This window comes from Notamacropus eugenii, chromosome 6, assembly GCF_028372415.1.
Source record: "Notamacropus eugenii isolate mMacEug1 chromosome 6, mMacEug1.pri_v2, whole genome shotgun sequence".
NCBI lineage: Eukaryota > Metazoa > Chordata > Mammalia > Diprotodontia > Macropodidae > Notamacropus > Notamacropus eugenii.
The window spans coordinates 301776802-301804643 of NC_092877.1; the positions used below are offsets into that span (position 1 = coordinate 301776802).

General features: G+C 35.8%; 1 protein-coding gene across 13 annotated transcripts in view; it reads left to right on the plus strand.

Annotated features, from left to right (window-relative positions):
- The window catches only part of PARD3B (par-3 family cell polarity regulator beta), a 1282024-nt gene that overhangs the window by 679134 nt on the left and 575048 nt on the right, over positions 1-27842 (plus strand). For 12 of the 13 annotated variants that reach the window (XM_072620099.1, XM_072620101.1, XM_072620095.1 and 9 more), the window contains 4 exons: positions 3679-3767; positions 16512-16598; positions 23751-23876; positions 25453-25811. In XM_072620099.1, coding sequence (XP_072476200.1) covers positions 3679-3767; positions 16512-16598; positions 23751-23876; positions 25453-25811 — 661 coding nt within the window. The remainder of the gene's footprint in view (positions 1-3678; positions 3768-16511; positions 16599-23750; positions 23877-25452; positions 25812-27842) is intronic. The other variant, XM_072620107.1, reaches the window with a different exon arrangement.

Here is a 27842-nt window from a genome sequence, read left to right on the forward strand (position 1 = left end):
AAAACTAGGAGGGCCCTCCTATTTTACGTAATACATTCATCCTTAATGCACCTCCCATTTATATTCAATAATTATTGTTTAGAAACATAGCCCTAAATAAATGTGTCAAATGGAGTCTTGTAGAATGTTTCAGAACGGCTCAAGTTATTGTAAGCCACAAATCTTCAAATTATTGCCCAGTACATTCTTTCACAGCACAAATGAGGAGGAGTCCACTTTCCTCCAGAGGTCATAATCTGATTTCCTCATTATACTCCCCACAAAAGTCTAAAAGGCTAAGTGACTTGCTCAAGGGTTGCAGGTAGCAAGTAGTACATGGTACTGCTAGGTGAGGAATATCTATTAGCTGAAATAGTATAATACAGTTATTACCCATTTGGGGGTACCTACTGGAAGATAGTTGCTTCAGGGTACTTTTTATAATCGTGTTCTTCTACAGAGGAATTGAATATAAATTTGGGATAATTTTAAAAATAACATTCTACTGAGAAATTGAATAAAAATAAAATTCTCCTAAGAAACTGAACAATAGTGGTCTATTAAACTTAAGTGTGTATGTTTCATTCTTGGTATCTACTGACTGACTGGCATGATTGCTCATGACTTATAGTCAACTCTGAATTATCTTGGAGCAGATTATCTGCATTTGAACAGATTATCCACACTTGAGCTGGGCCAATCTTGCTTTCAGGTTCTAATTGATATTGCCTACTTGGCTTAATTAAGTATTTTGCTGATATAAACAGGATCTTTGCTCCTCTTTAGGTTAGAGGCAGAAGAGAGGAAAGAGAGGCTTTTAAATCAGCAGAGTGAACGTGTGAAACTGAAAGTGAATTAACTTCCTGTAAGAGGAAAATGTGAACTAGAAAGTTTAACGATAGTGGTCAGTTATACTTGGTCAGTTTCAGAAATAGCTTGGGCCATTGCTAGTATAAAATGAGGAAGCATGATGGCTTGTTATTTTGACATTTAATCTCTCTAGGACTTGTTTCTTCTTATATAAATTAAGGGGATTAGAGTAGATCTTTAAGGTTCTTCCCAAATCTTACTAATAAGTATCTCTTTGATGTGCTGGAAATTCCCATAATCATGCATAAACACAAAAACATTTCCCAAGGCTAATTAAAAATGATTTTTAAAATTATCTGCCATTTTTAGCATATCTATTTGACTGTGTTCCCATATCTCTCCTCATTTGAGTCAATAAACAAGAATTGACTTTATATTTAATACATTTTGATTTAGAAACGTAGCCATAAATAAATGCCTAGAATGAAGGGGTAGTCTTGTAGCATGCTCCAAGAGAATTCCAGTTACTCTAAGCCCCAAAGCTTCAAACGACTGGCTAGGGCATTCTTTCACAACACTGAGGAGGCAGAGTCCACCTCTACTCCAAGGAAATGTTTGCTTCCCCAAATAATCACAGCGGATAATCACAGCCAGCCATTGTAGAGTGCCTTGAAGTTTGTGCTCTCATTTGGTCCTCACAGCGATCCTGGGAGGTAGATGCCACTATACTTCTCTTGTTGCAGATGATGAAATTGAGGCAAACAGGGATGAAGTAAGTTGCCCAGGGTCACATAACTAGTAAATGACTGAGGCAAGATTTGAACTCAGATCTTCTCTATTTCAGGTCCAGCACTCTATCCACAGTGCCATATAGCTGACCCAAATGTTCAATCATTTTATCCAACATGTAACCTATTAAATGAATATCTATATGAGTGTGTGTGTGTGTGTGACCTATAACGCAATATTTTACCTATATAACCCATACTTGGTAATGGACATGAAGTTCATGTTCTCGAGTCTGAGTATCCATGAATGATTTTTAATTGCTTTATGTCTTCTAAAATGTGGAAAAATAAACTGGACTCAGAATCTTAAGACTTTCTTATCCTGGTTTCAACACTTTCTATTTCACTCACACAGTTGTTATAAAAATAGTATTATGTGATCCATATGGTAATATGACTTATTAGTACTTTTATACCTACTACATTTCTACCCATCTTTTAAAGTTCAGTTCATGCCCCCTCCTCCAGGAAGCTTTCCCTGATTTCCCCATCCCTTGCCTTGTTAATAATTAGTAATTATATTGTATACCACCATTTGATGTGCTTATTATGTGATCATATTATGTGCTACAGTTAAATATTTGTGTATCCTTGTAGCATGTCTCATATTGATAAATACACTCATGTTTCTACTTCAAAACATTTGCCTTCCTAAATAATGGTGCCCTCACACTATTATTGCAACATGGAACAGTGGAAAGTTGGTTTCTGGAGTCAGAGAGCCCAGGTACAAGTCCTGAATCAGTCCACTATTTGGACACGTTAATTACCATCTCCAGGTCTTGCTTTCCTCGTCTTTAAAATGTGGGAAGTGGATTATATCATTTTTCAGGTCCCTTGTAGCTGCAGATCTACCATCTTGTTCTTCTCTCTCTTCATCCTTGTTTGCATAACCGCTTGGACACATAAAGGAACTTACTAAACCAATAACCGCTTTGTGCTATTTTGCTACCTTGTCAAAAAGAGAAAGTTAATCTGAGGGATGTGGTTCATTTAAGCCAATACTTTAGGTTAATATAGTACTTAGTGCCTTGTTTTCTAAAACGAGTTAATATAGTTTTCTTAAGTCTAAATTTCACATAAAGTGAGATTGTATTAGATTATGTTTTCTTTTTAAAACTAAAAACCATTACATTCCTGTCTTTTTATTAAAAAGAGAATCTCAGAACTCCACAGAGGTTGCTCTATCTGTATTCGTAGTATAATACTAAAAAGTGACCATCTATATGGAAAAAATTCATCATTCTGTAGCCAGAATTCATCGCTCAGGAAATCCATCTGTCTGTCTCTTGCCATTAACCTCCTCCTCTTGAGAAACTGTGGATCAGTGGAGTGATAGCCACTGGAAATACCCAAGTATGATGTTGGTAACAAATTAAGAAATGATTCTTATGTGATTTAGAATCCCCAAATAAGGCACCATTTCTAGATCACATCTTTCTATTACTTTCCAGAAGTATGACAACCACACCCACCAATCATCTCAGAGCCATATACTTCTACACTGGGAAAGAGTTTTACCATTTTAGAAATTAAATGGTTGTCTTTTGGTTTGGTCTGGTGAAGATCACACTCTAAATCGAATTCTCCCTGGCAGAATGACAGCTGTAGATTTATGTCTTTCAGCTATATTCCTGTTACATTCTTGACAGAAGTGACCTCTCAAGGCAAGATGTTTTTTATGGATTTTGCTCTGTTTATATTACTGCCATGAGGGCTGCGGTGAAGTACAGTACATTAAAGCCAATACATCACTGGCTGTCAATGGTGTCTTCCCTTGGTACTTCTTTTTCCTTGCTCATATGAAAAAAAAAATCCATCCCAAGAAAGTCTGCAGATGATGAGCAGAAAGGTAAATGATCATTTCCAACTCTCTTAACATCATGCTGCATGTAAAAAGTCCATGAGGGCATTCAGAAACCAAATAAGAGAGAACACAGGGAGAACTGAAATCGTTAACACCTGTTTCCAAGTCTTCCCAGAGATGAGAGAATCTGACCAAGAGAACAAAACCACAAGGGCGTCTGCAATGTTAGAACATTCTATTCTGATTTCAAAACCTATGTGGAATGTCTGTATTTACCTATGTCTTTTGCTACAGGGTTCACCACAGAGTTTGGAAGATGGGGAAGTCATGTGTAGTGGACAGCCAGAATTGCTGACATCGCAAAAAGCTAAACATATACCCAGGTACTTCTAATCAACAGTGTGTTTTTCAGTTTCATAAACATGTCTGTACAGTTCTTTCTCAGAACTGAAATACTATTTCAGAAGCTTCACCATGTTTTCATTAATGGTTGTTTTTTCTTCCTTTAAACTAACCCTGTAGACATTGCCTTTGGAGACCACTGTGGTATATACTTGACTCGGACTCTTATTTTCTGGAAACTATGTGTTGCTTCTATGACTCTTGCAAAATCTTGGCCACAGTGTGCAAAACAAACATATTCTCTGAGTTGGTCAACCACCTTCATCATTCCCAGCCCTGCTTTTTTGTTGGTATTAATTTAAATTTCAAACTGAATCCCCTTTTTTATTGCTATATGAGGGAGAGTGGCAAATAGTTTCATTTTTGATAGACCTGAGCTATTACTGTCCGTCGTTTTACAAGATGATGTTTTTCTTATGGATTATTTTCTGTGTGTACAAGATCTAAATAAAGACAATGAGTGCAAATGATCATCTTTTTTTAAAACACAATTTAAGTTTTGACATTAGTGAGAATAATCTTGGAATGCATCTGCTCTCACCCATACATAAAGAGGAACCTCCTTTAAATCAATCCCTACAAGGAATTGATCCATATCCAGCCTCTGTTTGAAGAACTCCAGTGAAAAAAGCAGCTGTTCCCTGAGGAAGCTTTGGATAGTTTTGATTGTTAAATGCTTGTTTTATTCTGTAAATTAAAAAAAAGAAGTGTCCCCTTGTGTCAAGCCAGAATCTTCTTCACATCAGCCTCCTTCCATCGCTCTTCCTTTTATCCAGCCCAGTGTAGTGAGCTCTATAGTTTTCCATAACTCAGTGTGTGACATTCTCATTTGGGTATAGAAAGCCTCACTTTTGAAAAGATTAATGGAATTGATTATAAATGGGAGTATTTTACCTTATACCTATTATTTTTTCTTAATCTTTCTCCAAGTTTGGTAACACTTCTAAATTGATGTGTTTTTTTAAAATCTGTTTTGATGTTTGCCATAAGATTATAAATTTAAATCTCTAAGGCTAGCCTTTTAGAGCCTGGTTAGCACTTTATAGGCACTATGCCAAGTAGTTTTCTCCAGGCTTTATGTTTATAGTATCATAGACCAACCAACTAGGCATTACCCCAGATATGGGACATCCATTACTGAGAGGGAAGGAATACACTATTAAAAAATAAAACACCTTCCTTTATGTTTTTTTCTGTAAAAGATAACTTGTCAGAATCAGCATATTTATCAACATAATGCTTATTAATGATCAATATTTGCATAAATATTTAAAGAAGGCTATTATTTAAAGTGACTGAATATATAGAGTGTATAAACTCCTAGGTGAAGCTAGATGTCTTCTCACAGTGTCCAATTCTTATAAATCACTTTTAATATACTATGACTTTGCCTCAAGAAGAATAAAAAATGCATCCTAAACCATTTCTTAGGATGAGAGGCTTCCTGAGGCATGTGTTTGATTTCATATATTCTTTTGTTCTAGTAAATATTTTTTAAACAATTGAAACTAAAGCTCCAACAGAGGTTGTCATTGCCCTTACTTTAGCTATGCTTACTTCTCCCCCTTTCATGTCCAGCCCCCTTCCTTAGGTTGTTTTTTCTCCCTTTCCTCTTAAAGTACCAAATATTGATCTCTGTACCTACCTATTTAATGGGTACAAACAATACTCTGATACTTAGAAAATAAATGAGATTTTCTTACCTGCTATAAACTCAAGCCTTTGTATGCTAACTTATAAATATTCATCACCACCACTCCCAACAAATATCTTTTATATAATAGCTCAGATTGAGGGGGAAGGGGTCATAACTTTGTTAAAGATAGTTAGGCACCCCGGGGAGGGGGCTTTCAGTGACATTGCTTCAACTGCTGAGGACTGTGGTTTCAGGAACCATCTCTTTGCACTGTCAAAGCTGTTTTCATCCTGGATGATGATGGACATTTGCTTTTGACCAAGTAGTAGGATGATACATTCTCCTCCATAAAGAAGCAGAAGGGCTTTGAGAAAAATGTTTTCAAGAAGACTAATAGAACTGACATTGAGATTGTCTTTTTGGGAGATTGTCTACAAGAGCAACACTGATTTTCCTATAGGTGTTAGGATCATCCTAGAAGACTGTCTGTCTTTACCTGAGATCAAAAGTCATGCTTGGGCTCATACAGTCTTTTCCTCTGGACCCCTGGCTTGGTACCCAGGTTTCCTCTTATATCTTGTAGCAGGTTACTCTGATTTCTCTGGGCTCTTTCCCCATTGCTTGTCTTGTCTCCTCATACGCCCGATCCAGGTTTTCTTGATGATATCACATCTTTCCTATCAGCATCAATATCTCTGGTCCCCTCACTTAAAACTGATTTTTATTAAAATCATTTATAATTTTTCTTCAGAAGTTTTCTTTTAAAAAATGGCTTTAAAACCCTTATAATTTTTTATGCTTTTATCCCAAAAGGTGGAATATTTGGAACCATATAGCATAGCCATGTTGTAATTTTTAATTATTTTTAGCACTGCTGAGAAAGCAAATGTTGGGTAATATGAAAAATAATTATGTCCAATGCCTTCACCTTATCCTTTTCTCCAAGCTCCAGATGAAGAATTTATGTTGGATAATTTGCAAATAACTAATGTGTTTGAGTATCTAATAGGAATGGAATTTCAGGAATTCTAAGAGAGCTCTAAGAAAGACTTAGTTCCCCAAAAGCAAGCATTTCATTTAGCTCTTAGACTTAAAATATTTTGAGCAATGCTACTCATCCATGATTTGGATTGTTTGAAATATTCAGTTAGAAAAGCCAACTCATAGTCATCTGTAGTAAGGAAAAAGCATGCAAACAATTGAAAGATACAGTTAATCCATAGCCATCATTTTATATAATATCCCCATCTTACCCAGTATTTTGATGCTGACAGTAGTACGTGGAGCCATTTTATAGGAGAGCATGATGATTTGTTACATGAGAAAGTTGAGGATAGAGCTAGTCTGACTTCCCTTAATAATCTCTGATGAAGGGGGAGGAGCCAAGATGGCGGAGTAGAAAGATACACATATGCTAGCTCCTAACCCACAGCCCATAAAATATCTGTAAAGAAGAACTCCCAACAAATTCTGGAGCAGCAGAAGCCACAGAACAATGGAGTGGAGGAGATTTCTGTTCCAGAGACACCTGAAAAACTGATACAAAAAGTCTGTCGTGTGAGCCCAGCCCTGCCTTGGCCATGCAGCACCAAGAGGAGCAGATCTGAGCAGGCTTCAGGCACAGAATCTCCAGCAGCCATGCAGGTCCCTCCATCCACAGGCGCCAGAGGTCAGTGAGAGGGTCTTTTTAGCTTGCTGAGAGGGGAGCGGGGTGTCTCCATAAGCCAGGCCCCCTCCTGAGGCAACAGCAGAGGCAGCAGCAGACAAGGGCTCCCAAAGCAGGCAGGAGCTTGGATCCATTATTGAAGGTCTCCACTTAAACCCCCTGAGGGAACTGAGCCCTGTGTGGCAGCCCTGCCCCCATCTGAGCACCTGAACTTAATCTCACACTGAATAGCCGCCCCGCCCCCACCCAAAACCCTGAGGCTGGGGAGCAGCATTTGAATCTCAGCCCCCAAGCACTAGCTGGGCAGATCTGGAGGTGAGATGAGTGTGGAGAGGAAACTCAGAAGTGAAGTAACTGGCTGGGAAAATGCCCAGAAAAGGGAAAAAAAAAATAAGACCATAAAGGTAACTTTCTTGGTGAACAGATGTCTCCTCCCATCCTTTCAGATGAGGAAGAACAATGCTTACCATCAGGGAAAGACGTAGAAGTCAAGGCTTCTGTATCCCAAACATCCAAAATAAATATTCAGTGGACTCAGGCCATGGAAGAGCTGAAAAAGGATTTTGAAAATCAAGTTAGAGAGGTGGAGGAAAAACTGGGAAGAGAAATGAGAGAGCTGCAAGAAAAGCATGAAAAGCAGGTCAACACATTGCTAAAGGAGACCCAAAAAAATGCTAAAGAAAATAACACCTTGAAAAATAGGCTAACTCAATTGGCAAAAGAGGTTCAAAAAGCCAATGAGGAGAAGAATACCTTAAAAAGCAGAATTAGCCAAATGGAAAAGGAGGTTCAAAAGCTCACTGAAGAAAATAGTTCTTTAAAAAGATGGAACAGATGGAGGCTAATGACTTTATAAGAAACCAAGAAATCACAAAACAAAACCAAAAGAATGAAAAAATGGAATATAATGTGAAATATCTCATTGGAAAAACAACTGACCTGGAAAATAGATCCAGGAGGGACAATTTAAAAATTATGGGACTACATGAAAGCCATAATCAGAAAAAGAGCCTAGACATCATCTTTCATGAAATTATCAAGGAAAACTGCCCTGAGATTCTAGAACCAGAGGGCAAAATAAGTATTCAAGGAATCCACTGATCACCTCCTGAAAGAGATCCAAAAAGAGAAACTCCTAGGAACATTGTGGCCAAATTCCAGAGTTCCCAGGTCAAGGAGAAAATATTGTAAGCATCTAGAAAGAGACAATTCAAGTATTGTGGAAATACAATCAGGATAACACAAGATCTGGCAGCTTCTACATTAAGGGATCCAAGGGCATGGAATAGGATATTCCAGAAGTCAAAGGAACTAGGACTAAAACCCAGAATCACCTACCCAGCAAAACTGAGTATAATACTTCAGGGGAAAAAATGGTCTTTCAAGGAAATAGAGGACTTTCAAACATTCTTGATGAAAAGACCAGAGCTGAAAAGAAAATTTGACTTTCAAACACAAGAATGAAGAGAAGCATGAAAAGGTAAACAGCAAAGAGAAGTCATAAGGGACTTACTAAAGTTGAACTGTTTACATTCCTACATGGAAAGACAATATTTGTAACTCTTGAAACTTTTCAGTATCTGGGTAGTTCATGGGATTATACACACACACACATGCACACACAGAGAGACAGGGAGCACAGAGTGAATTGAATAGGATGGGATCATATCTTAAAAAATGAAATTAAGGGGTGAGAGAGAAATATATTGGGAGGAGAAAGGGAGAAATGGAATGGGGCAAATTATCTCTCATAAAAGAGGCAAGCAAAAGACTTTTTAGTGAAGGGAAAAAGAGGGGAGGTGAGAGAAAAACATGAAGTTTACTCTCATCACATTGGACTAAAGGAAGAAATAAAATGCACACTCATTTTGGTATGAAAACCTATCTTACAATACAGGAAAGTGGGGGAGAAGGGGATAAGCGGGGGGGGCGATGATGAAAAGGACGGCAATGGGAGGAGGGAGCAATTTGAAGTCAACACTCTTGGAGAGGGACAGCATCAAAAGAGAGAATAGAAGCAATGGGGGGCAGGATAGGATGGAGGGAAATATAGTTAGTCTAACACAACATGACTATTATGGAAGTCATTTGCAAAATTATACAGATATGGCCTGTATTGAATTGCTTGCCTTCCAAAGGGAATGGGTAGGGAGGAAGGGATGAAGAGTTGGAACTCAAAGTTTTAGGAACAACTGTCAAGTACTGTTCTTGCTACTAGAAAATAAGAAATACAGGTAATGGGGTATAGAAAGTTATCTGGCCTTATAGGACAAAAGAGAAGATGGGGACAAGGGAAGGGAGGGATGATAGAAGAGAGGGCAGATTGGTGATAGGGGCAATTGGAATGCTCGGTGTTTTGGGGTGGGTGGAGAGGACAAATGGGGAGAAAATTTGGAACCCAAAATTTTGTGAAAATTAATGTTAAAAGTTAAATAAATAAATTTTAAAAAAAAGAAATAAAAAACAAACAAGGAAAAAAAATAATCTCTGATGAAACTATCATAGAAATTTATGGGGTCAGTTAGGTGGTGCAGTGAAATCCATCTGTCTCTCCTGGCCCTGGACCAGAGTTGAAATCTGACCTCAGAGATTTGACACTTGCTGTGTGACCTTGGATAAGTCACTTTATCTCAATTGCCTTACCTCCCCCTCAAAATCAAAACAAACAAAATAGGACAAAAAAGAAATTTATGTAAACCCTTCTTAAACCTATTTGAGTTTCTAGCTTGTGTTACTGTTTAGGTTAATGAAGTCTCCTAAATTTACTGCTTTTTGCAAACAGTAGAACTTTCTGCTCTCACTCTCTCAAACTTCAAGGGATTGCCACAGTTTAAGTTTGGGGTGCAAATCCAAGTTCACCCTAATTATAAGCCTATTAAACTCAAAGACTTCAAATATGGAACCTTTACTCTACAATCCGACTTCCATACCATGAACAAAAATCCAGTTCAATTCAGCAAATATATATGGCTTCTGTGAGAAAGGAATTGTACCAAGTACTGTGTGTCTAGCTGCATTAAGGAAGACTGCATGGGAAAAGATATAACTAAGCTGGCTCTTAAAGGAAAAGAAAGATTTCAGTGGGTAGATATGGAAGGACTTTATTCTAGACATGGGATAAAACCTGCACTAATACATAGATGTGCAGGAATGCAGGATCATATAAGGGAATATCATGAATTTATTAAAAATTTTCTAACTGTTACTCAAAAAGTTGAGACTGACTTGTGTCAGCATCATTTGTACTCTTGATCTTAGCCTAAAGAGGTTGAGATAATCTATGGGCATTTGTAAATACAGGCACATATTTTGACCAGAGTTTCATAATTTCAACCTTGAGTTTTTCCTTACTCTTGGAGGATGCCATTCAGTTACAGTGTTTTGTTTATAACCACTTTGTCTCCTGACACCCAGCATACTTAATGCTTTTTGATCTAATTCTTCAGATCATTCTGCTTTTGTTTTAGCGTGTTTTATATTTAGTCAGTCTAGGAGAATACTGCGAAAATTTGTTATGCTATTTTGATATATGATTAAATTTTCCCACTTTTTTGTTTACTTTCCATATGTGGTCTAATCCCCCTTCACCCAGTCAGCCATTGTTTCCTTCCTGTTTTAATATCTTCAGAGTTTATCTTTGGCATTCTATTCCTCCTAAATATCACATTTTTCAACTTATTCTTTCCATCTCTTTTCTTACATTTCTTATCCCCCAATCCTCCCTTTTGAGAATCTCCTGTCCCCAACATATGCATATGAACATGCATCCACACAAATGCAAGCACCATACATGATAGTCCTAGTATATCGGGGATCTTTAAAACCTACCACAGATCCTGACAAAGTAAAAAAAAACTTCATAACTTCCAACTTCAGAAAAAACTCAATGTTTGGAAAATATTTAGTCTAACAAATAGGATCTGGTACTACTTCTTATATTTATTTATGTCCATAAAGATAATATATGTAAAGAACTCTATATGGTGGTCAACTATTTTTTTTACTGAATTTTCTTTTTTTCTTCAAAACAATCAGAAATGTATTTGCTTTTTCTGTTTTTATGCTAATTTCTCCTAATCTTCATACAAGTAATAGAACAAGACCAGAGTAAGACATGCCTCTGAAATACTTGTAATTTTTTTTTTGGTGTGTTAAATATATCAGATATTCAAAAAAAATGTAAATTATAATCAATAGGTCTGAAATCCTTTCATACCTTTCTCTGTGCTAGCTAGTAGGTTGACAGATATAAAAGCATTTTCTGGTGAAAAGGGAAAATGGTAATTGTTAGGTTTAAGGATAGCACAATAGTTGGCTCAGATATTAGAAAGGACAATCAGAATCCATTAAAGCAAAAATCAATCTTAAGCCTATTAAATATAGTGCACACACGCACACACATACACACATACACTAACACATACAAGTACACATTTTTAAGTATTCTAAAACAAGATTGATTAATAGCTGCTTGGTTAGGATTTTTTTTTTGGCCAGGGCTACCTCTAAAATAGAAATAAAAATAAGTTATTTATCTTCTGTATCATTGTGTATGTGTGAGAGAGAGAGAGAGACAGACAGACAGACAGAGAGACAGAGAGAGCTAAGAATTATTATTTTTGTCACACCAACTTTACTATTGGTACTATAAATGTGAGATACTTGTGCAATGACCAATGTGTGCAAAGTGCTACTGGGGGAATTACATTATATGAATTTGGTGACTTTTGTTAGATATAATACAGAAGACAAAAAGAAGATGCATCTAAATGGGAAAGGTTGGCTAACACGTTCTTAGAAAAAGAAACTGGAAAGAATGTGTCATCTCATTTCAAATGCAGCCATTTTATATGACACTTGGTTGTCTTGTATTGCAGTGCTTCTGTGGTAAGCATTTGCTTACTATTGATTATAATTTATGTACCAACATTTGTTGCCTAGAGGATTAGGATTAGAGAAATTCTACAAAGAATTCAAGAAGACCCTCTGAATTAAGTCTGTGTGTATGTGTTTAATATTCTGTTTATTTAATGAAAAGATAAACATAGAAGGGCACAGCAAACATAAGGAATAAAGAGATGTGACAGATTTGTAGAATACAAGGATGCTTCCCTGTGTATAGCTAGAATCCATTCTTCAAGAACAATGTTAGATTACCACCAAAGAAAATCACCCAAAATTAAATTGATTATATTTTAACAGGCAGAAAATGTTGGTTGTTGATGAGGAAATTGTTTCCACATGATTTGTGTATTAAGATTATAAGCCTTATGGAGCAAAAATTAGAATCCATGCTAAATTAGAATTCGAAAGACAGGGGTTTTGACTAGCGAAAACATACCACCAGTCTATTAGTCTTTGCTATTAATAGGTTTTTAGAAAAGACACAAGAATTCAGTCTAGATCAGTGAAAATCTCTGACTTTGCCTCTTTAGCCTTTCTTTTTTTTTTCTATTTCAGTTCAATTGCACATTAACCAAAGAGGATCTTGAAGGTGTGTTGGATTATCTGACCCTAAACTAGGTGATAGTAAGAAGACTTTTTATATCCATCACAGAAATACCTATCATATAGGAATGATAACTAAGGCCAAATGCCTGTCAACTTGCCCTGAGATATATTTAATCATTATACCCTAAAAGAGTAAAGCTGAGATAGCTGAGGTGAAAAAGAAATCAGAGAAGACTGAAAAACCAGCCCAGCTAGAAATAACAAACCTAGCAAGCAATGGATCCTAAGCCTAGTAGTGTAACATGGCCATCAATGACTGTGCCCAATGAAGAAGAGACCTAAATTGTGAGCAGTGTTATGATTTCACCAAAAAACATTGAAATTCTCTAGCAGACAAAGGTGTGAATTGCTAACCCCCACCCAGATTTCCTGAAGTGTGGGCCCATCATGCATAGTTCCTATTGCTTGACAACTCTCCCCACTAATGGTGTGTATATTTGTGGGATGGTATGCCTGTATTTATGAGGTGAATGTTCTATTGCAAAGCTTTTTATTAGTCAATTTCAATAAATGCCTTTGCTTTGAATTAATGATATCCATTGACTGATAGGAGAAGAGTGAACACATTGGTGAAAGAGGCAGGATTTCAGTAGATCAAAAATCCTTACTGCCTCTCCTCCTACATTATATCCCCTATATTTATACCTAGATCACCCCAGAGTTCTCAAAAAACATAGTTACAGAAATAACTCTGACTCTTCTGATTATTAACATCAAGCAACATATAAAATGGAGACATCTATGCTAGCCAAGCCTCTTAATTGAGCTTTGTGATCATTTAAAGAGAGTTCAATTTACCTAGCCACCAAAGAACAAGAAACCCACCAAAGAATGCCTTTTGTCCAGACTGTAATATTCAGTTGGGTGAACACGCCAAAGACCTCGTCTATGACTACCTCTGTGTTTGGCAGATGTAACAGATGGGCAATGAGCTTGTTTTAGGACTAAATAGTCCTAAATTCAAAATTACTTAGTGCTTTTAATAACCCCAAAGTTGTCCCTGAAACAGAAGTTTTCTTGTTAATGTCAGTACTCTTCCAGAGGTGTGCTGTTTGGTGAGGAATCATTGAATATTACAGTCCTGAAGAATCAAAGTAGTGAGTTTAATATCCTTTCCTTAAAGAATTTACTCATCATTTAAGACTTGAGTCATAGGACAAATAGACACAGATCTTATGCATACCTTGAAAATATATTTTTCATATGAAAATTTCTAATTTTGACCAGTCAGTCATTCTTTTGAATGACAACGTTAATGGGAAATGAGCACAAAACCAGGATGTATGGTTTTGACTATGTTTTACACAACTACATACTGTGCAAACCATCAAAATTCCCTTTGAATTTCCCTACCACCTGTCAACCCAGATTTTTTTCCCTTCTGTCAAAAGAGACTGACCTCAGTGTTCATATGGTCAAAATCCACGTGCAGGGTTCCTATGGCACCATTCAGAAAGATGTTGACATTTCCTGGCTGTCTTCAATATGGGTGCCAAGAGTGGCCTCCATTCTAATCAGGGGTGGTCAAATACTATTTCTTTTTATATTGTTAATGTAAATAATATATGATAACAAGAGGATAAGAACTAAGTATTACTATGGCACAAAGGTATCGTCATGCTATAGAGGGTTTGGTTTTGTTCAGTTAAAGCTTTTGATTATAAATCATTTGGGGAACATGTTGTCCTATAGAAGATTAGCATCTATTATTTATTCTTTGCCACTTGAACAAAATATTAAACAGAAATCCATTTCCTTAACACAATTTAGGGTATACTGTAAATAGTATATCTGAATATATGAAATATATGTATATAGACACATAAATAATCAACAATATCTGGAATTTAATAATATGTTATGTGAAACTTTTCTGTTCTCTTTGTATGTATACATATAAACAAAATGTTTGAAATACTAAAGATAAATTCTGAGTAGTTAGGCATAAATATATTTTATCAGGATAAAGCAGACTCTTAATCCTGGTGATTGTTAAAAGTGGGGTACACTGTCAGTATCCTCAAACTCTGCATTTCATGCTGAGAAATTGACAGGGTTAATGGTTCCTAAACTTTTTGAGTATGAAGAATCTTTATAATGAAACAAAAAAATTGTACATTACTACATCATAGTTCCTAGAATATTACTATCTATCATTTGAGAAAATGCAAGACTGCGTGCTATACCTTTGTAATAGCTAAATTGCCTCCCAGGTCCTCTCTGTAGCCTCCAGGACTAGATGTTATCTCTAAGGTACCATCCTGAATTATGAATCTGTGATTCTATTAAAAGAATTGATTACTGGCTTATCAAAAGCCATATTCCATTCTCTAGATAGCTGTAGAATCAGGGGAATGGAGACATTTCCAAGTGATACTTTATGATTTTTAATATTTCCTCTCTCTTGATATTATATGAACACCTAACAATTACCATTTTCAACATTATATAGCAAGAATGATTGAGTTTTATATACCCTGAAATATCATTTTATCCACATGAAGATGTGTCTTGGTTGTCTAATTCAAGGCTTCTTCTGACGTTGGCTACTTGACTGAACAAGTTTCAAGTAATGATAGTATTTGTGTGGCACTATTCATTTGGAATTTATTACTAGCTTTGGAATTTCATTCTCTCTTTACACACAGTGGGAATTGACATGTTCCTTTTGAAAAGCTTGATTTTAAAGGGTTTACGTAGAAAAATAACGAGAAATAAACTTAGTCCGCTTGACAGAATATAGCTAATATGGTCATATTAGATTACTGGTAATTTAGAGAATATTTCATGCCTAATGAATTCATTAAGGACTTCACACAAAATACCTTCTTAATACCTTTGCTCACTTTCCAGAAAAAAACCCACAGTTCTACCATTTTCAATTTGGATGAGAAAAGGATTTACAGCAATTGTAGTTCAGGATTTGACATCAAGTTTAAAGTCATTTTCATGTACATAGAATATAGTATTGTCCTGCTAACTGTGTTGTAAACATTTTTTTATTCAGCTTTGGCATTTTTCCTGTGGCATCTATCCTTGTTATCTATATGGCTGATGGTAGCACTAATTGTTCATTATTGTTACGATGATAAAAGTGTGTTAGGTAAGCTCTTTGTTACTCAAGAAATAAGTTACCTTTGCCTTGGAAGGAGTAATTGATATTATATGTATATTTCAGTCATGCATACTCTCCATTGATGCTGATAGCATCTCCTTTTCATAATCTGTTATGGGTTAGGTAGGTCAAACCTTCTATTTCTTTCAAGAATATATTTTTTTATGTCACTTCTGTTTTCTTGGTTTTTTGTCTTGAATAAGAAAAAAAGGGATAATTTGGGGGATATCTTCCTTGGGTTCCTGGTGCTTTCTTGAAAAACCAAATCTAATTCTTTCTCTACAATACTTCAAAGATAATCAGTACATATTACTAATTATGACTACAGATTTTTTAAAATTTGGTCCTATGTATTCTTTGCTTAACAGTATACTTTTGCCCATCTTTTTCTTCCAAGTTGAGTAAAAAAAACTCTTGATTTTTAAACTTAATCCCACATGTTATAGTTTGCATGTATTTCATGAAATATGTTTCACATATTTTCAAATCTATGTTTGTATTGTTCTCACATCACATGAACACTTTTAAACATGTTGATTTATGCAGATTGAGAGAACTAGGAAGTTATTTTGATGGGTAGTCATTTTCGGTTGTTCTCCTAGAGGGAAGGAAAAATCAAAAATCAGATATTCTTTTAAACCTATTTAGTGACAACCTCTTCTTGCCTCCAACAAATCATGAACTATTTTTATTTTTTCTTGATTGTGTGAATGAGAGGTATTTTCTTACTTTTTTTTAATGGACCTCATCTATTCTTGAACAGAGACTCATCTGTGCTCTTACTTTCTTTATCTCAGTGATATGACAAGAACAGTGGAGATTTCTGGGGAAGGTGGCCCTCTAGGGATCCATGTAGTGCCCTTCTTTTCATCGCTGAGTGGAAGGTAAGATGTTTTCCTTATTTCAGAAACCCACATTAATGAAAAAAGCTCAGTTGAGTTCATTTCCTGAAACATTTTCCACAAGAGGGTTAAGTGTGCATCTCTATTTTTCAGTAATAGGCCTCAACATATTCCTTTGTTGACCACTTTGTTATGCTACTTACGTCTTAGAAACAAAATAAAAACAGTCCACTTATGTGATGTGAGCTAAAAAAAAATCAATCATGGTATCTGCACTTAAAATTAATTAAGGACAGCCTCCTTGAAGCATTCCTGCTGCAGACTTGGTAAATAAGAAGATTCCCTAGTGAATATCTTACCATTTCCTCGTATTACTAGACAAACATCCCATCAGAATGTCATTATTCACCAAAATACACTTCAATAAATGAATGCAAAGTAAAAACTAACTTGATATATCCTCTGTGATTATAGTTTACATGGTCAAGTAAATGCTAATGTTTAGAAAATGGGAATAATGGAAAGGGCTTTTGTTTGAAATTTCTGGTAGGAATCATTGCAGTTCCTGCTGTAGGCAAAGTGGAGATACAAATTTTTTTTAATATTTGGTAGATTTTAAGTACCATGGCAAAATACAGCCATAACACTAATTTCTCTATTGAAATAAAATTAATTCAATTGAAAATGATGTATTATAGGCAGTTGAGATGCCAAAAGCCCATTTTATTGCTAAATCTATATTGATGTGTGGTCATTAATATTATGTCAACATTTCCAGGATGTTTTTTTATACACCTAACATAGATGTTAAAGTTTTCCCTGGGTAGAAATTGAAATTTGTACCCTAAGAGATAATATGAAAAAACTCACAAGAGCCTCAAAATTACTGGATACAGAAATGACATCACTTTTCCCTATTACAAGACTGCCTCAAGCCCTAAAACTGAAATTGACATGAGAAGTCCATTTTTTTCAAAATCCATTTTACATTCTAATCATTGCTTGAGATTCATTAATTGGTTAACTTTCTTAGGCTATGAAAAGTGAGTCATTGAATCACATAATTTTCAGCCTAGACTTTGAATATCTAATAGAACTTCATTTCTACGAAAACTAAAAATAGAGACTTGAAATGGTTTGCCCCAAGGTCACACCACTAATTAGGGCAGTTATAGTAGAACAAACAAGGCTTTTAGAATCTGAAGTCCTGGGTTTGAATCCTGGCCCTACTACTTACCTACCAGTAGGACCCTGGGCAAGTTACTGAGTACCTCTGAACCTCAGATTCTTCCTGTGTAAATTTAAGTGGTTAGACTAATGCTCTTTAAGTTCCCTTCTAGAGTTATAGAAAGGTGTGTAGGTAGCACAATGTATAAGAGAACCAGGTCTGGAGTCAGGAAGACTTCTCTTCCTGAGTTCAAATCTGGCCTCAGACAGTTACTAGCCATGTGACACTGGGCAAGTCACTTAGCCCTATTTGTGTCATTTCTTCATCTGTCAAATAAACTGGAGAAACAAATAACAAACCAAAGTATCTTTTCCAAGAAAACCCCAAAGGGGATCACAAAGAGTTGGACACAACTGAAGAATGACATAGCAACAGTTACAGGTCTCATAACCTTGTGAGTCAGGACCAGAACTTGGGTCTACTGAATACTACTCCAGAGTTCTTTCCACTGAAACAATCTTCTTGTAAGGTTATTTAACATTAGTCCACTGCCCATGAATATTTACTCAGTACAGCCTGTCATGTTAGACAAGTCCAGATTTGGCATTGTGTACAGCAGGTAGCCATCTGCTACCTGTAACTGCCATGTCATCACCTTTTTGCAAATACATTTGATGCCAACTTCCTCATGGAGATGAATGCCCCTTAAAAAGAAATGAGCTGAAAAGCTAGTGAAGCTCATTGGCTCATTCCCTGTGCATGTTAATAACTTTGTTTATAAACCTTATGGGTTATGGCACTGAACAAGCTGTTTTTTTGACAGACAGGATGAATATTTACTGAGTTGTCTTGAGAAATTGGAATGGTTTTTGGCAGAAGGGTATGGATGCAGCTTTGGGACGACCAATGTGGTTAAATTACTAGTCCTTTAACTTAATAAAACTTGAATATAGCATAGGAACTTTCCATTTTAGGCAAATGTGAGGAAATGTGTCATGTGATAGTAAACATACTTCATTTTCTACAGTTGCATGGAAAAATTTATATTATAGAACAGTCAATCAACCTCCCACAGTGTATGCTATTGTTTAAATGTGGAAGATAAAATAAGAGACTGTGATTACAAATATCTGGCTCTTATATTTTACTCTTTGCATTCTTCATTTTCTAGAATAGTAATGGTATCTTGCCGAAACTTTCTAAATAACTGTACCACAAATATGATTTCCTAAGCCGATAAGCAGAGAATGGGCACCTTTCCATTCAATAACTCAATAGAATCATTCTGCCTTTTCTTTATACTATCCACCAGTATTATAGAGAGGAAATTTAATTAGAAGATACATTAAAATAATGTAGAAGTGGAGACATGAACCAATAAAAGTTAAGGAATAATGAGTTCAGCCTGAGAAAGCACACTTAACTCAACCCATGTGTCTCAATACATGGAAAGATGTCAAACAAGTGACTGACTTTATAATACCATATGGTTTCACTGTTTGGCCATAGTAGGGTGAATTAAGGTTAGAATGAAATACTTAGCTCTTAATTTCCTTCCATTCTCTTGTTTCGTGTTATTAATTCAAATTGAATTTATATTTAACACTTTGACCATGATTGTGATTTAATCTATATATTGCCTTTTTTTGCTTTCCAATTTCTAATCTTTAACACTGTGAAACTATACTTCTTCTGAGACACTTTAACTATGATGGGGTACTTAGCTATAAATAGGGGTCTTTGCTAGTCAGTGGGCAATAGTTAAGATTTAGTGAGACGTTGTCTATGACAGGATAGTGAATGGAATTTTTTTCTTTTTTTATTTCCCAGAATCACTGACCTTCAGAGAGGGGAAAAAAATTAAAATAAGGCCTATTCTCAAATTAAAGGCAACTCAGGCTACTTTTTTTCTTCCATTGGCATATTGCATGAAACTTACTTTTTAAACTCAAAAACACAAAAGAGAAAATTTGTTCAATTAAATTATCACTAAATAATTATAATAAGTGTCTTTGTATATGTGTGTATGTATGTTTCAAGTACAGCAAGGTAGAAAGTAGGAAAAAAGAGAAGGGATATAGCATTAAAAGATAGGGAAAGAAGGAGGGAAGGAAGGAGGGAAGGAAGGAAGGAAGGAAGGAAGGAAGGAAGGAAGGAAGGAAGGAAGGAAGGAAGGAAGGAAGGAAGGAAAGAAAGAGAAAAGAAAATTTGAGAGGAGACAGAAAACTACACAAAGAGAGGGCAAAAAGGATCAAGGGCTTGGTAACCGACACATGAAAGGAAGCAGACAAGAAATAAAGAGGAAAAAAAACACAGAAACGTATCACATACTTTGGTCTTACAAGGTTCTATGGTGAATATTAGTGGATGTGAATTGTTCTTGAGCTATGAACTGTCTGTAAGCTGATTCAGGGCAGAGACCTGGCATTTTTCATATTTGTAGTCCAAATATTTTACAAATAGTAGGCCCCTTAGGTACTTGTTTAATTAAATTAAACTTACTGATAATTTATGTGATTTGACATTACAATTAGCTAATACATCACCATGCTTGATTCTTGGTTCTGAATGAGTTAGTTATATCTATCCACAGTGAGGGGATTATCCCCTATGGTAAACCTGCGGTTACCAAAGTATTTTGACTGAATGAAATGGTCAGGAGTTCTCTGCCCTTGGCACAGCATAGAGAGAGCAGAAGTCATCTGGTGTTGGTCCCTAAACCAATAATATCAATGTTTTAAATTATATAAAATTAACTTTTTCATAGATGCATTTCATATGATGATGCATTCTGTCAATAAGTTCCTCATAGGAAGTTAGGTTTTTCAGGTTGGTAGGGTCCCTGTTATATATGACAAACTACAAACTATTACCTAAAGCTTAACCCTTTTGGCCTAAAAAATCCATTCAGCTACAAAAATATCAAAGTAAGTTCTAGAAAGTAATTTTACATGACTGATGTTGGGCAAAATTAAGTCAAAGGAAGATTTGGATGCCTGTTAACAAAATACTTGCTCATATAAACTGTGGTTTAGAAATATATGAGTCCCATAATAGATTTGTTCTTGTGAACTCACTATAATAGAAATCCAAACTTTGAAAAAACAAAATGCTTTCCAATTAATAATCCATACTCTGGGGCTTTCCTTTTAGTAAATATTAACATTTAGTGGAAGGTTCACAATATGTCCTAAGTCATATATTAGACATTGTACTATTTAGCATTATAGTTAATATCATATTCTTTTAATACTCTATTCTGTTTTGGAAATTATGTATGGACTACTCTTACACTGCCCTGTAAGCACCTTAAATCTAATTTGAATCCTGGGTCTTTCATCAAACAGCAAAGATTTTTTTTCTGTTTCTATTCCAATGAATACTCTAAGTGAATTCACTAACTTTCTAGAACTTTAAAAGTTTTTAACTTTATCTCTCTTTGTAAATTAGAAACCTTGAACTTTCCATAAACTAGGCTCCATTATCATCTGTAATAAGACTTCATCACCATGTAGTATTCATTGAACATTTTTGCAGTGGAGACATTCCAGTAAATATCACCACATGAGCTCTGTCCATTCAAGAGTACAGAATGTCTATGCTAATTAAACAACCAACGCCTTGAGGCAATGGCTCAATATTTGGAGGCTAATCCAAACAAGAGCTCTACATTTTCACCTATACTTTCACTATAGACTGCCCTTTTTCCAATTGTGACCATATTATTCTCTCGTAAAAAAGCACTCATTTTATTTATATTTTAGATTTAGAGAAAAGGAACCATTGTAATATCCCACTAGGCACCTGTATAAAAGAAAATGACAAAGTCTCTCTCTCTCTCTTTCTCTCTCTCTCTGTCTCTCTCTCTCTGTCTTTCTCACACACACATACACACACACACACATAAAATAGATATGCGTTTATTACATGTCTATATGTTTTAGAATTCTTCTTGCAGATATAGATGGGGCAAATGAAAATACTTCTCTTACTTTCAGTTACAATTAGAATCCTGTCACTTTGGGAGTAGAAGAGGATTCCCCTCAAAAGAAATATGTACAATTTTATTCCTTTTTCTTCTTCTTTTTAATAAAATTCAACAGTTGGAAATAACAGTGAAAAATAATAGAGACCTGAATTTTCCTATTTTTTGTTTTTTACGTTCATGTTGCCGCTTCTCAGTCCTGATTGTTCTCTCTGCCCAATCTTTTCTTAGAGCCTGCATATGAAAGCCAGACTAATCAGTCAATAAGCATTTATTAAATACTTACTATGTACCAGGTGCCATGCCAAGTGCTGGGAATACAAAAAAAGGCAAAAGATCCTTGATAAGATACTGAATTTATAATTTCCTTACTCAAAAATATTCAATTATTTATTATTTTCTAAAGTTGTATTCCCTGTGCCTTATTTAATCTGGCTGCATCCTACCCATTAAATCCTTTGTCTTAATTTTGCCCAACGCTCACCCAAGCCCACTCATAAGCCTGGTCTCTTTATTATCCTACAAGCATATAGTTTGATCATGTAGCATAATCAGATCATAGATTTGGAGCTGAAAGTGTCCTCCGAGGTCATTTGAATCACCTATCTTAATTTCAGGTCACGTAACTGGAAATTTGAGCCTGCATCACTTGACATCAAACTCAACACTGTTTCTTTCCATTATACTGTGCTTCCATGATCATTTGTATCTGTACCTTTGATTGTGTTTTTTTCCTCACTTGAATCTTCCTCTTGCTTCCTCTTACTCTGTGCTATCAAAATATATAGATTTTTTCAGTGTATAGCTTAATTATCACCTTCCCTCTGAAGCCTTTCCTTTGAACTCCAAGCTTTCATTGATCCACCCTTCTCTGAATTCCTATATAACTTATAGACTGTACCAAACAATATAGCAGTTGATTCATGTGGGTTAGATTTGTTCCCACCAATTTGTATTACTTAGTAAGTGCCCAATAGACATACGATTGATGTCTAAAAGTAAAGAATTTCAAACTAAGTCAGTGCTTTAACTTTTGTCTGGGTCACAAGACACTATAATCCACTAGGGTTAGTACATTGCAATTTTTATATTCAGTGTGTACCTTACTGACCTAAAACATATAACATTTCAAGAAGAATTTATTGACAGAGACATGCTTAACTATTAACTGGATAGATGTCGAAGGTAATTTTTGTAAAATATGATGAAACTGATGGAATTTATTGGTTTAAGGACTGACAGCAAATGGCATTTGCTTCTTGTCTTTGATAACAGGGAGACAGTACTACTTGCTTAATTTCATCCAGTCCACAGACTCTGATCTTATGGCAACCAACCTCATATTAGACTGTATTTTGGCTGCTCCCTGGATGGTAAACAGTGAGCCACTGAGCCCATAGCTGTAGCCTTTTCAACTTGAGAGAACCTACTAGAACTTGGGCTTCACTGACATAACCTTTGAAAACTCAGTCACCCCCATGCTAGTGATGAAGCATCTGATCTACACATAATTAAAGTTAGATAAATTTCAGTCAGCTCATTTGGGGTGTGCGTGTGCGTGTGTGTATGTGTATGTGTGTGTGTGTGTGTGTGTGTGTGTGTAGTTTTTAGTGCAATGTATAAAAGGAAATTCAGGAAATGTGGTTTAAAAAAAAAACTCAAGCTCCAACCCATCCTCTTTTCTCCAAATGAAGAGTTGCTATCTTGATTCTGTTCTGTGATTGACTCATTACAGGAAGCTGTGATGTTACTCTCCCAAACAAGCAAGTCTTGTCTTCTCAATTCCACTAAACCCTAATAACCTTTGCTGAGTTACTGGAAGCATTAGAAATGAGGTCACAGATTAATTCTGTCTTGGTTAGTATAATGTGTGTTATCCTTGGAATACTTGTTTCAGTAAAGACATGTGTTGTTATTCAAACAGTAGTGAAGTATGTAAGAGGCACCATTATTTTGGATGGGCACTTATTTTTGGAATAATTGTACATGGATAATACGTGATTACTGTGATTTTATTTTCCCTTCATTCTTTGAATTTCAGGATTCTAGGGCTTTTTATCCGGGGTATTGAGGAAAACAGCAGGTCTAAACGGGATGGACTATTTCACGAAAATGAATGCATCATAAAAATCAACAATGTGGATCTTATAGATAAAACCTTTGCTCAGTAAGCACTTTTTTATTGTTGTATTTACTTTATTGATCTCCAGAATGCTTATGATAGTTATAGAGCTCATTATGGGCAAAATTGTAGGTAGAACTTCTGGTCAGTTTCCTACAAATGATCCCCAGTACATCCATTTAGAAATGCATTCTATGTTTGAGCACACTCAGGGGTGGCCCCATATGTGTCACTGGCAGCCCTGTATATGTTAAGCCATAGACTATAGCAAACCTTGCTGTCTGAATGGTTGTCATGCTTTGGTATCAATGGATGGCGTTTGTTTTTCTTGGAACGTGGGTCACTTAGGCTAGTGTTTAATGACTATTTTCACAGACTGTTGATTCAGCTTGTTAATTAACTTACGAGATGTCAGCAGTATCCATTAGTCTGAAAATCTGTGATAGGAGTTTGTCAGGACTCAATGACAAATAGAGGCTAAAATAAATAATTTTAAATTAAAATATGTGCCAAACATTTATCTTTTTTGTCTTCATGTGCAAAATTTGTGAAAATACTCTACTATAAAAGTAGCAAATACCTAGATTCTAGCTGTATTAAACTCCTGTAAGGGAGTACTCTGATGGTTTAGATTGGGTCAGGTGATAAATAAATAAAAGCATATTAGAGACTGTTCTTCATTACAGAATATTAGTATATCAAAAGTGTGCTAAAGACAACTGTCGTAGACTTCTAGAAAGAAAGAAGTTTATACTAAGCTTTTTAATATGCTGACACTCTCTAATAAAGACTAGCAGCCCCTGATGATGACATATTTAGAACTGCTTGGAAGATGGCTCATAAACCCAACTGCCATTTTTAGACAATAATGTCTAAAATCTTTTAGACAGAGATGATGATTTTAATATCAGAGTCAGTATGTATATAACCCAAGTCCTACGTTGGCACCTTAGAGGTGGTTAAGAAAACAAATAAACAAACAAAAGACCCAGTCCATTGTATGGATCCTGTCTGAAGGAATTTAAAGAAGCAGAGGGACAGGAATCATGGTGGAGAGTTATGTTACTTGCACTATCGAAAGAGCTATCCACACAGATAAGATCAAAAATCCATTTTAAGCATCAAGGTACTTAAATGCACACATAGCAAATATATTAGTTCTGCACTTATTAATTCTTTATCTTGGTTCATAAATAAGCATAAAAATATGAAAGCTTTTTTATGAACACAAGGAGAATTTACAGGGAAACCAAAGGTTGTTGTGATATGTAATAAGCTGAAAAACATCCAGGTTAGGTGTTCTTAACTTGTGGACTACAAAATTGTTTTCTTAATATTTTGATAACTTTTCAATATAATGTATTTCTTTGGAAATTCCATATATTTTATATTGTGCATTTCAAAACATTTTTCTGAGGTGGGGCACATAGACTTCACTAGACTTCCCAAGAGATCCATGACACAAAAAGGTTAAAAACCTCTGCTTGAGATTCCCTAGTTCTTACATTATTGCTGGTAATTATCTTAAGTAAATAAATTATTCCCTCATGATTTAAGCTAATAACTATAGCTTTAAAAAGTGGCTTACTGTGTATTGAAATAGAAATGATTTTCTTTCAAGGGCTCAAGATGTCTTCCGTCAGGCAATGAAATCCCAAAATGTGCTCTTACAAGTGCTTCCACCAAACAATCGTGAACAGTACGAAAAATCAGTGATTGCACCTCTTGGAATTTTTGGTAACAGTGATGTTGTTTGGAGAACAAAGGTATCCCCTCCAATCCAAGGAAGGCCAGCATTAAAAACAATCAATCTGACAGGACCAAGCGTTCTGGAGACAGAGACAGAGATTTCTAGCCAACAAAACAGGAGCCCCAGAGTACCGAGGCTAGGAAGAAAGCCATCATCACCATCACTTTCTCCCCTAATGGGATTTGGAAGCAAGAAAAATGCAAAGAAAATTAAGATTGACCTTAAGAAAGGTAACTATTGAATCACAGGTATTGTGTTTTATTGCGCCATTTAATATAAACATGCTGAGACTAAGTTAATTCATATTCTTTACATTACTTTAAATCAAAGTATAGAGTGAATCAAGTATGTACTTAAGTAATTTTATACGTGTTATTCCCAGATTGATTCTTTTTTGAAGACAAACTAGGCCACCTTTTGCCTCAATTCTAACCCAGCCTTTAATCACTGAGTGGGTGTTGCCTCAGACAATCCGAGACCTGAGAAAGACCTTAGCTTAAAAGACCAAAGACCCCTACTGCACCAGGGGCCATAGCCAGTCATCCTAACCTATGTCTTGCCACTAGACTCCAATGACTGAAGAAAGAACAAAGCTGATGACTTTGCACAGCCCTTTCTCACTTAAACTCACTTGCAAGTCAAAGCATCACTCTCCTGATGTAGGTGGTCCTCTTCAAGAAAAAAAGGATTAACAGAAATTAGGTGAGGCCAGTGGATAAAGGGCCAGACCTGGAGTTAGAACACCTCATCTTCTTGAGTGCTAATGTGACCTCAGATACCTACTAGCTATGTAACCCTGAGCAATTTTGTTTGCCTCAGTTTCCTCATCTGTAAAATGAGCTGGAGAAGGAAATGGCAAATCACTCTAGTAACTTTGCCAAGAAAACCCCAAATGGGGTCACAGAGAGTCTGACATGACTGAAATGATTCAACAGCAACAAACAGAGCACTTACTGTATCAAAACATTAATGGATCTAAGAGACTTAAGGTTACTAATCATGGCATAATGAATATATCTGACCTCGGAAAGATAGATGAGGGTTCAAGCCTCACCTTCTTGTACTTAGTTGTTTGTTCTTCAGCAAATCATGTAACTTACACTTTAAGGTACAATGGAAAGAAAATTGGATTTGGAATCAGGGGTGTGGGCTTAACCTGTGTGACCTTGTGCAAGTCAGTCTTTTATGTCTTTGGGCCTCTGTCTTTTGCATTGTAAAATGAGACAGTTGGACTAGTACCGCTGAGGTCCCTTCCAATCTGATATCTATGCATGTATAGTTTGTGAGCCTCAGTTTCACCATGTGTAAGAGGGAGATAAGTTCCTGTAGCACTTGCTCCCCAGGGTTCCTGGGAGGCTCAGACAAGTTAATGTCTATAAAGTATTTTGTATACTTTTAAGCACCATCTAAAAAGCAGCTAGCTGGTTATCATTAGTTATAGTTTCCTTTCTCGTCTATATTTTCTTTTTTTCTAATTGCATGTAAACATTAGTTAGATTTTCTAAAAATTAGCTTCCCATCTTTTGGAGATGGCTGTCCATCTGCTAAGTATTATTTGATTTTGAGGAATTAGCATTTGACTACTGTAAATGGCCTCTGGTGCTCTTTCAAAGTTTGAATGCCAGTTTGCTCAAGGGAAGTAGTAATCCTTTAGAATAACTTAGATAGTGACTGTCATTAATTCTGATTCTTTAGACTTGCAAATATTTTTCACACAACACTAGGCTTTCAAAATGTTCTTTTGGTGGACACATAGTCCTTTTGCTCCAATCCACTCTGTCCTCCTTGCCTCCTATTTCTGTTAACTCTCTAAAAATCTCTATTTTCTTATTCAGAATCGTCAAGGTTACCCATGGCTCACAGCATTCCTTTTGTCCAAACCAGATTAAAATGTAATTGGTAAATATTTAATAAAATAAAAATACAGTAAATCATAGATGATATTAATGTGATTTTCTAAGTCACTGTGCAGCCCACAGAGATCCTTATGAATGGGTTAGCTATTTGAGCTTCATACCACTCTAATTTTTAACTCATCTCAGCTATTTCTCTGGCAAACATTCAGTCCTTTCTCCACCTACAGCGGCAAAGTGATCCTCTTAAACCACAGTTCTGACCATTGACACACCCCCACCTAGTCAATTTCAGCGTTCTCTTTATTACCTTTAGTATTCATTTCAAAGCATCTTCAAAACCTTCTGCTTATTACATTTTATTCCTTATCATACTATACTCCATTCAGAGGTGTTCTTGCTGTTCTT